The 12944-nt window shown below is 41.2% G+C and overlaps 1 protein-coding gene across 2 annotated transcripts in view; it reads right to left on the bottom strand.

Moving 5' to 3' along the window:
* Nucleotides 1–12944, bottom strand: part of ublcp1 (ubiquitin-like domain containing CTD phosphatase 1) — a 38116-nt gene that overhangs the window by 8655 nt on the left and 16517 nt on the right. For both annotated transcript variants that reach the window (XM_055642613.1, XM_055642612.1), the window contains exons 4-7: nt 10718–10803; nt 7431–7546; nt 3395–3493; nt 2125–2162 (exon numbers count right to left, since the gene is read on the bottom strand). In XM_055642613.1, coding sequence (XP_055498588.1) covers nt 2125–2162; nt 3395–3493; nt 7431–7546; nt 10718–10803 — 339 coding nt within the window. The remainder of the gene's footprint in view (nt 1–2124; nt 2163–3394; nt 3494–7430; nt 7547–10717; nt 10804–12944) is intronic.

Raw genomic sequence — 12944 nt, 5'->3', positions numbered from 1 at the left:
TGAACGCACACAAAGCTCAGCAAAATAAATGTAAAACTGTACAACCACACATATAAAAATATAAACAATTGAATTCTGAGCACTTTTCCATTTTGTTCTCCCCAAAGTACAATGCAATAGGCCTGTTCAAGTCAAGTCAAGTGTATTCGTCACATACACATACGAGATGTGCAGTGAAATGAAAAGCGGAAATGCTCGCGGTCTTTGTGCAAAAAGACTAACAAACAAACAAACAAACAAACTACAAACAGAATCACATATTCTTTTTCATATTGAATATTGTGGGCAGAAAGAAAAAGGGAAAAAAACAGCAATTTAATTTTTTTTTTTTTTTTTTAAAGCAGTAGAGTGGTACAGTAAAGTTAGTTCCCGGTTAGTCCCTGTTCTTTAGGTTTATGGGAATGAGGTAATTGAAATGCACAAATTCCTTTTCAAATGGGCTTGAGGCAGTTTCCCCTGGCTGCAGTGTTTGAAATGAACCATTGTCATCTTCAGGGAGGGAAAGGCAAGACCAGGTGTAGCGGAGATTTCTTCATTCAGAACATTGTGAACATTTTGGAGTTCTCTACTGATGATGGCTGGGGACAAAAGTATTTGAGTCAGAGACCGTCGGATATTTGAATGGTATCAGAATCCAGAGGTGCAAAGAAAGAACATACAAGCACATAGAGGCAAGGCAGCCATCCTCTTGCTCAGCAACAGAGCAGACATAAAAATACCACAATGCAATTTCTGATGCACTCTATGCTCATTCTTACCTTGACGTGAAGCATTTCTCAAGAGCCACAATTTGAAGGGAATTGTTTACCAATGTAAAAATGGGCTTGTTTATACCATTACAATGCTATGCCAGTTGGGAGTTATTTATCATATTCAGGCTGAAGAACACTCAATTTTCATGGACATTAAAAACAAACAAAAGATCAAAGGCAAACTATCAAAAGGCATCTGGTGCAGTCCATGGAACCCAGCAAGACCTGGTCGTTTCTTCCAGCTAGAATAATCAGAGCCAGAATAGTGTGACTTTTGCAGGAAAAATATCCAGGAATGGGGGAGTATTGGTTTAAGGCAGCAACGCAAGCCACGACTCTTAAAAACAGGGTAAAGATATCCCATGCAATTTATCTAGGGTAGAAGCAATAATCATATGATCTAAAATATACTTTGTTTATTCATAGGTAGACAAAAATGCTGGAGAAACGCAGCAGGTGAGGCAGCATCCATGGAGCGAAGGAAAAGGCGAGGTTTCGGGTCGAGACCCTTCCTCAGACTCAACCTGAAATGTCACCTATTCCTTCGCTCCATAGATGCTGCCTCACCCGCTGAGTTTCTCCAGCATTTTTGTCTACCTTCGACTTTTCCAGCATCTGCAGTTCCTTCTTAAACACTTTGTTTATTCATGGCATGTTTGGTGGGCCATGCATTCATGGATGCATTCGGTGCACCAGTGCTGTGGGTGGCACCAAGATCCTCTGGGGCTGAGGCAAGAGAGGTTTCCTTCATGCAACAATGTTTACAATCGGCATCAGCCATTACAAACCATCTCCCTTCAACCCACATGGAAGCTGGAACCAGCAAATCAGACAAATGTCACTGCATTTGCAGAAGATGGCTTCTACAGTTGCATTTGCAAATACTGAACATAACCCATTCAATTATTTGCTTTCTCTTCTTTGCCATATCCACCACAGAACAAAGATTAAATGGCTTCTTCCACAAGGAAACATGGTTAGTTATTGAAATAATGCCCCATTCCAAAAGGCATTGTTTCTATAACTGACCATGTGTCAATTGAAATGCTTGAAATACTGTGCAATTTTGAAAAAATAATAAGAAAGGAGTGGTCACCCTTTTGAAAACTGAATGCAATATAAAAAGGGAAAACGCAAAAATTGTTATCACTGCAGACACTAGTGCTGAAATAGTGCCCTGGACTTAAAATCCAATTAATCTAAGTAGTGCCAGCGATTGAAACCAATCGCTGGCACTACTTTATACCACATCATCTGAAGGAATGGATTATATGATCACTGCTACAAATCGAACCAGAAGATAAATCATCCAATACTGTCACCTCGAACCTTTATGAGCAATAAAACAGAATGATACTCGGACACAACTTACTTTCATTTTTACTTCAATCCACTTCATACTAGTTGCAGCTGTGCATAAAATTGGAAAGAAAAACTGTATTGAGTCTTGACATGCTGTACCGACTTCAAAGCCAAACATAAGTACACTAAACAGGAATAGCTGCTGTGTCACTGATTAATTCATTCTAACATTAGCCACATTCATGAGATGTACACTGAAATATTTCGCAGAGTAAAGGTTAGTATCTGTCCCAATAAATGAAAAGCAACGGGCTGGGAATGTTCAGCGCGTCAGACTGCATCTGTGGAGAGCAAGACTGTTTCATCAGTGACCAGGAATTTTGACAACAGATGCTGCTTGACCTGTTGAGTATTTTTTGCTTTTTCCCCCAATCACTGTTGCAACAAATGAACTAAATTCTCACGATCTTTGATGCTTTTTAACACAACTCATACAGGGCAAACAGTGATAAATGTTATAAATATCCTGAGCAGCACGAGATTATCACTGCCGCAGAAACTATAGTGCTTTGAAAACAAACCCCACCACAGTTACTTGTGTTAACGGCAGTAATGCTATTTATTGTCCAAATTCCAAAGATGATGGTGAATGCTTAAATACAGATACAAGTTACCCTGCATTATAAGGGGGTTGGGGGGAAGCCAGGTTGTATTCCAAGTTCACCTTCCATATCACAATTTTCTCCAACCCCCATTGCTAATGAATCCCATGGTATAATTGGGAGTTGTGCTCCTACAAAATGTTTTATTCAGAACAGTAAATGACCTCACGGGTACAAGGCAAGGGGGAGCAGAAAATTAGTTTCTCCCCCCCCCCCCCCCAAACTCAGAGGTAGGTTCAGCCAGGGTTGTAACATTAAAGAAATTAACTAAAGTATTGATAGAAGAGATATCCTCGTCATTTTCCACAGCAAATCTCTTAAGTGCCCTCAACCCACAACATGAATTGGCAGAAGTGATATTTACAGACAACAGGGTCCGTTTGATTACAATTGGGAAATTACAAATATACATTCCAAAGGAACAAAATCTGATGGCATATCTTACATCGTTTGGTAGGGATTAGCGTATTCTGCAATTCTCCCTGGCCCGAATTGCCATAATGCGAGGTTTCCATGTACATCTAAGACAATTCTTCACCCATAAGCCTACTTCATCCCTCTTTCAAGCTTGCACTGATCCTCATTTACATTTAAAACATGTTATTTATTGCATGGTTCTGTTTCTCTTTAGATGGTTATAAAACTAATCAGATCAATTTACTCTACCTCATTACTTACACCATATAACAATGTCATAATCTTCATATGCTGATGTGAGGAACTCGTGTAGGTATGGCCTCATCAGTTCAAGTCCACTCTCAGCACAGGACCTATGGTCTTAAATCAAGGTTATCAAAATCAGTAGTTTTCAAAGGAAGATTCAAGAACAAAATTGCATTAATGTTGTGCCCTGCTGATATTATAGTAACCTAGAACTTTATTTTACAATTACAAGAACTTCATTTCACAGTTACAATGTGGAAATACAGAATTTTCTTTACCCACAACCAGTAATTAAAGCAATAACTAGATAATTAACTTTAGTCTTGATGTATCTCGAGGGAGAAATTATTGGCTGTATTACGGTGGAAAATATATCCACCTTTCTTCGAAGTGTGCTGCTCAATTAATGGCATTTAAGGGCAGACAGGGTGTTGTTTTCAAGTCTTATCTGATAGATGTCATGAAACAACTGGGTGGCACGGTGGTGCTGAAGTAGAGTTGTTGCCTTACAGCGCCAGAGACCCGGGTTCGATACTGACTATGGGGCGCTTGTCTGTATGGACTTTGTACGTTCTCCCCGTGGGTTTTATCCAGGAACTCCGGTTTCCTCCCACACTCCAAATACGTGCAGGTTTGTAGGTTAAATGGCTGGGTGTAAATGTAAAGTGTCGCTAGTGTGTGTAGGATAGTGTTAGTGTGTGGGGATCGCTGGTCGGTGTAGACTCAGTGGGCCGAAGGGCCTGTTGCCGCGCTGTATCTCTGAACTAACCAAAGGGCAGTTCTATTTCTCTTTGCACAGACGCTGTCTGACATTGCGTTTTCGTTGGATTTTCTGTATTTATTTCAGATTTCCAGAATGTGCAATTTTCTTTCAGCTTTACCTATACTTCCAATGAGAGCCAGTCACAAGACACAGTGAGTTTATACCTATGTAACCAGAGATTGAATCTACCCTCATGGAACATAATAATGTACCTTTCTATACTTCATTGCATCCAGAATATTGATAGATTGGTTATTTTCAAGCAGGTATTTAGAGTCAACAACAATAGATCACACAACAATTCATGCTAATAGAACTTGATCCGGCACAAACTGTGAAGTACTGTTGGGGTTTATGAGAGTTTTCCTTTTGAATCATAAATAATTTTGCAAAAAGAATTACAGAACATCAAACATTGCAGAAAAATGTTAAAAGCACCAAAATATGCCTATTGGAAGCTTATGCAAATTTTTACAATAACAAAAAAGGTCCTGCAAAGTGAAAAAATTATCATGCCTCTTGAATTATTCATCTGGAGCACATAAATGAGATGTGTTTGGCCATGATGTCACTGCACAACAGCTACATAATAACATCTGAACGATGAACCGATGACTCAGTAGGTCATTTCATCCCTCGAGCCTGCTCTACCACTCAATTAGATGGCTGCTTATCCAATTGCAAACTCAACTCCATACCCCCACTTAAGCCTGTAATGATTCACACTTTAATTATGAAGAATCTCTCTTTCCAACCTTTAAAAAAAATTCAGAACGGCTACCCATTCTCTTTCAAAGAGAGTCCAAAGGCTCAAAACACTCCAAAACATAAAATTATCACTTCTCATCCGATTTAAATAAATGACTTTGTGCTTTTTAAACAATGACCTCGCGATAGATGTGCCCACATCCACTCTGTCAAGATCCACCACCATCTTCTCACCCATCCCTCTTCTAAACTCCAGAAGATGCAAGCACCAAATGTTCCTCTTATGTCTTGCACATTCCAGGTATTAGCCTAATACATGTTCCCTGAATTGCTTCCTGTGCATTAATATCCTTCAAAGATAGACACAAAACGCTGGAGTAACGGAGCGAGACAGGCAGCATCTCTGTTCCTTCTCTCCAGAGATGCTGCCTGGCCCGGGGAGTTCCTCCAGCATTGTGTGTCCATCTTCGGTGTAAACCAGCATCTGTAGTTCCTTCCTATACATTAATATCCTTCTTTACATATGACCACCAATATTGTACGAAAGCCATCCTATATAACTGGAGCATCACCATAATATTTCTGCACTGAATTCCAAGCGACAAACGATAACATCCTGAAGACAAGCAACTGCAGATATTGGAATCTTGAGCAAAATAAAAAGTGGTGGATGAACTCAGCAGGTCAGGCAGCTTTTATGGAGGAAAGAAAACGAGTAGGTGAGGTTTTGTGGAGGGACTCTTCGTCGGTCTGATTGCAGTAGGGGGAAGAGGTAGGGGCAGGATAAAGCATGCCAGAACTAAATAATAATATTGTGTCTGCCAGAACATGGGCTCAAGGGATTGAGTGCAGCTCGAGCCACCAAACTGGCCGTATGACAAGAGCAGCGGCCTTTGGGCCAACACCCACAAGTGGCTGTTGGAGGGCTATTTAATTCTTTATTGTATTTTATAATCGAGATCATTACTGAAATAATGTCCCAGAATAGATTGGGGAACAGGCCCAATGATTGACCCAGTTTTACCATTCCAATGTGCGGACCAGTGAGACACATTATTTCTATGAATCACTTGACCTAGGTCAAGATAACAATGGGGACACTTGGCTGCCTACACAGTTCCCAGAGAAGCAAAAGGGAAATTATAGAAAACTGCCATAGTTCCTTCCTCATATTATCAGGCCCTGAAGCTCGAGGAAAATATTTGCATATACATGTAGATATTTGATGAAATGGGTCTTCCCCTTTAGTATCAAAACAGAATATTTTACTGGTCTGAAATGTTTTATTTTTTTAAACATGCTGTTGTGGTCAATCTGCTCTCCAGCTTTAATGACTTTGATTTGAGAACATTTTGCTTCCTCTATTAGCTCGAGTGTTTTTCCTCTCTCTCACAGTAAAGGTGGTGGTGGGGACACAAACACTAATGGTCAAGATGGATGGATGGATGGCCTTGTCCATCATCTTTGTCTAACTGAAAGAGATACTCAAAATGGAAAAGTTCGATGATGGTCATCAAAAACAAAATTCATGAATATCAAGGTCTGATGGAAATAAGAAAAATGTGGACCTGAGCTAAGATGCATTGGGCAGCTCTCAACACAAAACATCAATTATCCCTTTGCTCCACAGATGCCGCCTGATGCCTTGAGATGCTCCGGCAGTTTGCTTTTTGCACCAGATTACAGCATCTGCAGTCTTGTCTGACTTTCTTTTTGAGTAAAATGCTAACATATTGAAAAAATAAAGAAGAAGAATTTTGAGGCTCTCTCTCATACTTGCCCACGGCTTAACACAGAGAAATGGGACAAAGGGCAAAGCCACAATAAGTCAACTACCTTCTCATTTGTTAACCATTGACAATAGACAATAGGTGCAGGAGTAGGCCATTCGGCCCTTCGAGCCAGCACCACCATTCAATGTGATCATGGCTGGTCATCCACAATCAGTACCCCGTTACTGCCTTCTCCCCATATCCCCCGACTCCGCTATCCTTAAGAGCCCCATCTAACTCTCTCTTGAAAGTATCCAGAGACCCGGCCTCCACCGCCCTCTGAGGCAGAGAATTCCACAGACTCACAACTCTCTGTGTGAAAAAGTGTTTCCTCATCTCCGTTCTAAATGGCTTACCCATTATTCTTAAACTGTGGCTTGGCTCCTGGTCTGGACTCCCCCACCATCGGGAACATGTTTCCTATTTCTAGCGTGTCCAAACCCTTAATAATCTTATATGTTTGAATAAGATATCCTCTCATCCTTCTAAATTACAGAGTATACATGCCAAGCCGCTCCATTCTCTCAACATATGACACTCCCGCCGTTCCGGGAATTAACCTTGTGAACCTACGCTGCACTCCCTCAATAGCAAATACTACTGATTTCAATAAATACAGTTACGTCAAACTGTACAATATTATTTTCTGATCACTCCTCATGAGAAATTTACAGAGGTTAGAATGAACGAGCGTGTTGAAGGGTAGAGAAGCTTGCTGTTGAAAAAACAGGTAAGTGACCAATTATTGCAATTTCTGTACTTCAATTCATAGCCAACCTATTTCTTTATAATTGGTAAGTATGCTTACCAAATAATGTGTAATCGACATCTAAAACTAGTAGCTTTTTCCCTTCCCGAGGTTGGTTCAGCATTTCTATTTTGTATTCCTTTACTCTGCGTGCAATTTTGGCCAAGTTTTCTTCCCTGGTGTAAAATAATTAAGATTAATTACTGCAAAATCATCAAATTCATCAGAGGACTGCAAGTTTACCATGTGCCACAAATAAGTGGGAGATTGTGCCCTTTAACATTCCACTCCAAAAATCTGGTTTACATATTTAGATTAGGTGTCAACAACATAATCGGGTTTTTTTCTTTAGAAATAAGTTTTCAAATGAATACAGAACAATACAATAAAGACAATAAAGTTAATTCCCCCACCCCCATAGTTCACATTGACCATACAATCCCATCCTTAATCACTACCCTAAAATGATCTGCTGTGCATTGTCAGAATTGCATTTGGAGCAAAAGCAGTGGTTGCCTCACCAACAGTCTGTCTGTCCCTTCCTTCTTTTGTTGTTTGTTTGTATGTGTAAAATGTATATTTTTAGTGTTTTATGTGGGGGGGGTGGGGAGTTGGGGAAACTTTTTCTAATCTCTTATCTCGACGGAGATGCGATTTCTTGCCATATCCACTGCGGCCTAACATTGTGGAGTTGGCGGCCTTTGCTGGAAACCGATATCACGAGCTCCACCACGGGTGCCTGTGGGCTTACCATAAGGAGCTTGCGATCCTTTCGCCAGAGATCGACCTCTGAGGGAGCCTGTGGACTTTAACATCACGGAGCTCGCAGTCTGTAGTCGGAGACAGACTTCGGGAACTACAAACCGCAGGAGCTTCGACCGCCCACGACGCGGAAGCATCGATCGCCCCGGCGCGGGAGCTTCGACCACGCCGACCCCGGGAGAATAAAAGAGGAAGGAGATTGGACCTTATTGCCTTCCATCAGTGGCGAAACTGCTGTGGTGGATGTTTATGTTAACTTTTATGTAGTTGTGTGTGGCTTGTTGCTTTTTTTTGGTATGGCTGTATGGTAATTCGAATTTCACTGTACGTTAATTGGTACACGTGACAATAAACTGACCTTGAAACCTTGAAATGTCCTAGGCGCCATCTATCTCACTTGCCACCATGAGGTGTTCACATTTCAACAACTGAATATCAGATCAAGCGATAAAGAAATAGCATTTAAAATACACTTGGGCAGGAAGATGGATGGGAATAGTTTGAAGGGACAGGGCCCAAATGGAACGAGCTTAGATGCGGCATCTTGGTTGGCATATAGGAGTCAGGCTGCAGGGCCCGTTTCCTTGCGGTATGACTAATTATAAACGGTTTCAATAAATAATATGATGCCCTATATTAGTGTGAAACACCCATTCAGCATAATCCTCGGTCCAGTGCAGTACAGATGGCAGTTAGGGCAGTTCTATGCACCCCCTGCAAGATGTAGGAAGTCAGGGAGACGTCCAGTGTCCCCGAGGACTACACCAAAGTGGGCTGTGGCCACTGTAGCTCCTTACAGATCGCATTAGGGAACTGAAGCAGCTAGACAACCTCCGGATCAGCCTGGAGACGGAGATCATGGAAAAGGAGTGAGAGTGAGGTGGTCACCCCAAGGATATGAGCACAATACAGATATATCATCTCCAGGAAACAGAGTAGGCAGAGGATGCAGCAATCCTATGGCCATACTCCTCGACGAAAGCTATGCCTTTTTGGAAACTGTTGGGGCAATGACAGGTCGAGGGAGAGTAACAGTGGTCAGGTGTGTGGCATCAGGCCTGAATCATGAGGCCCTTCATGAAAGGTGAAGACAAGCAGAGCCATAGTGATAGGAGACCCACAAGTGAGGGGGACCTTTGTATCAGCAAAAGAGACTCCATGAGGGTGTGATGCCTCACTGGAGAAAGGTAATTTGGAAGGGCAAGCGACTGAAGTGTCAGTAGGAGAGTCTTTTGATGACCACAGTTCTATTAGCTTTAAAATATTTATGGAAAAGACAGGGGCAGGCACACAAGTTAAATTTCTGAATTGAGGCAGGGACAACTTTGATAGTATTGGACAGAAACTTGCTAAAATTGATTGGAGTAGGAGGTTTGCACATAAAGGGACCTGAAAAATGGGAGGCATTGAAATAGTGATAGTGAGAGTTCAAGGCCTGCATGCTTATGTCAAAGTGAAGGCCAAGGCCTCTGGATGTAAGGAACCCTGGATGACAGGAGAATTTAATATTCAGGAAAAAGGAGGCATGGTGGACAGCTGGGATCAAGTGCATCCTTTCTGGAAGAGTTACGCAGACTGAGGTGCATGCTTAAGAAGTAAATCATATGAGAGCAAAAAAAAAAAGATAGCTCTAGCAGATAATCTAAAGGAAATTCCAAGCGATTTTATGTAAATTAAAGCAGAGGATAACTAGAGAGAGAGAATGGGGCCCCTCAGATGTGCAAGGCTGGGGAACTTGGAACAGTTTATGGAGATGTCTTGAGGTCAGTCCGTGTTATGGTCAAGGAGGTACTGAACGATCTAGAGCGTATGAAAATAGATAAATCTCCCAGGCCTGATCAGATATATCGGAGGACGTTGTAGGCAGGAGCCATGGATGGGATATACCAACCATTATTAGTCACGGGTGAGGTGCCGGATGACTGGAAGGTTACAATGTTGTGCCACTATTTAAGGAGGGCTGCAAGGAATTGCCGGGGAACTATAGACCAGTGAGCCTAAAATCAGTGGTAGGTAAAATAGTGATGAGGAGCCTGTGAGATAGATAGCATTTGGATAGAGAAATGCTGATCATGTATACTCAGCATGGTTTTGTACGTATCTTACGAATTTGATTGTGCTTTTTGAAGCGGTTTCTTTAAAGAGTTACGAGATACAGCGTGGAAACTAGCCCTTTGGCCTACCAAGTCTGTGCCAACCAATGACACCCGTACACTAATACACACACTAGGGACAATTTACAAAGCTAATTAACCCACAAGACTGCAGGTCTTTGGAAAGCGGGAGGAAACCGGGCCACCCAGAGGAGCTGAAGCAGATACGATAGCTGCATTAAAGAGATAGATACTTGGGTAGGTACATGGACAGGAGAAGATTAGAGGGATATATGCCATACTCGGGCAAAGGGTCTAGCTTAGATGCTGGCATCTTAGTCAACATGGACGAGTTGGGCCGAAGGGCCCATTTCTGTGTTGTGTGACTCCGTGACTCACAAGCTAAAATAAAAACATTCACTGTGATCCATTTAATCACACTGCCGAGGGAAAGAGTTCTGCACAAACGCTCATTTAAAGTGGAATCAGTACCTGTTCTCCACCTCTATAACATCCTCTTCAATATCAAAGTCATTGATGATGTCTTCATTGTCAGGGGGTGGCGCCAGTACTTCCTCCTGAGCAAGGTCGGAAATGAACACATTAAACAGGCAACCCCAAGCAGAAAAACAGGAACCTATCATTTCAAATTTCCTCTCCTCCAATGGAGCTAGATTGAACTATGTAAAGGTCATGTTCACCTGCACCAGTGACAGGAGACCCTAAAATCCTCCCTCCTCCCTCCCCTCCCCCCCTACCAACAACAAAAGCTGTATAACATTGTTCTGGAGATCCATGTAAAATTTTCAGTACTGAATCCAGAGTGACAAGCAGTAAACCCCAGTGAATAATTGTTTTCAGCATGCTTCAATTTATCCTGCAAACTACTAACCAGGTTACATAACAACTGCGAAAGAAGAAAAAAATAGCATCAATATTTTAAATAGATGAAAAGGCTCTAGTTTGGTAGAAATCTTGCTCATCTTGCTGAATACTCCTAACAATTTTTTTTGCGCTTTTACTCCAAATACTTCACATTTGCCACATTGTCTATCGCTGACCATCTTATCACAGGCTAATATTAGAGCACTAAGATTTGGGCAAAGTGCCCAATGACTTCAGAGAACGAAATGAAAGAATGAGAAAAATGTATGCTCAATTAACCGAGCATCTATTCGTCAAAAGAAATTCCTATGTAATTTCCTGTTACAACACACTGTGAAAATTACAAACAGAAATTAATCAGAACCCGATATTCAGATCAACAGTTCTCTATGTGGAAAGTCCTGAACGACGAGGTGCTATTGGGTGAGGCAGCAAGTAGTAATAAGACTCATCCATTAAGAACAAGGAAATGAAATGATAAAATAAAATCCAGTATCTGTACCATCCCGTGTCTGTGCTTAGATCATACAATGCTCTCCATAATGTTTGGGACAAAGACCTATTATTTGTTCAAGTTCAAGTTCAAGTTTCAATTTCAAGTTTAGATTATTCGTCACGTACGCATACGAGATGTGCAGTGAAATGAAAAGTGGCAATGCTTGCGGATTGTGCAAAAAAAAAAATTACAAAACAGAATGGAACAGAATCAGTAATTACATATTTGTGGGAGAAAAAAAGAAACAGCAATTTTAAAAAGACACCACACAACAGTAAATTGGTACAATAAATGAGATAGTCCCTGGTACTCCACAATTTGAGATTTGTAATAGAAAAAAAAACACACATGGTTAAAGTGCACATTGTCAGATTTTAATAAAGGCCATTTTTATACATTTTAGTTTCAAAATGTAGAAATTACAGCAGTGTTTATACTTAGACCCCCCATTTTAGGTCACACAATGTTTGGGACAGCAATGCCATGTAAAGGAAAATAGTCATGTTTAGTATTTTGTTGCATATCCTTTGCATGCAATGACTGCTGAAGTCTGCGATTCATGGACATCACCAGTTGCTGGGTGTCTTCTCTGGTGATGCTCTGCCAGGCCTGTATTGCAGCTACCTTTACCGTATGCTTGTTTTAGGGGCTAGTCCCCTTCAGTTTTCTCTTCAGCATATAAAAGGCATGCTCAATTGGGTTCAGATCGGGTGATTGACTTGGCCACTCAAGAATTGACCATTTTTAAAGCTTTGAAAAAATCCTTTATTGCTTTAGCAGTATGTTTGGGATCATTGTCCTGCTGTAGAATGAACCACTGGCCAATGTTCTGAGGCATTTGTTTGAACTTAAGCAGGTAGGATGTGTCTATACACTTCAGAATTCATTATGTTACTACCATCAGCAGTTGTATCATCAATGACAATAAGTGAGTCAGTACCTTCAGCAGTCATACATGCCCAGGCCATAACACCCCCACCACCATGATTCACAGATGACAGGGCTCTCGCTTAACTTTTTTTCCCTGTTGCCAGCCGGGCAACCTAGGCAGCTTTTTAGGTTGCCAAATGACAGTTTAGGTGGTCATTTAAGACGGCTTGCATGACATGTGCGATAATGTGCTCGGACGTAGTTACCAGTCAGAATTATGGTCAATGAAGCATTCACATATTATTTCTGCTTCAAATAAAGTCACAAACTAAACATATTCACCAATCAAGACATGATATATACCACAATGACATGCAGCAACATTACAATATCATCTCTTTTTACATGTTGCAATGAATGCAATTTCTATTATTTCTTTCCGCTTCAAAACAAAATTCTGGTTGGATC

Source organism: Leucoraja erinacea, chromosome 11 (assembly GCF_028641065.1).
Source record: "Leucoraja erinacea ecotype New England chromosome 11, Leri_hhj_1, whole genome shotgun sequence".
Classification (NCBI taxonomy): domain Eukaryota; kingdom Metazoa; phylum Chordata; class Chondrichthyes; order Rajiformes; family Rajidae; genus Leucoraja; species Leucoraja erinaceus.
The sequence above is the reverse complement of the archived record's forward strand: the minus strand, read 5'-3'. Positions and strand labels throughout refer to the sequence as shown.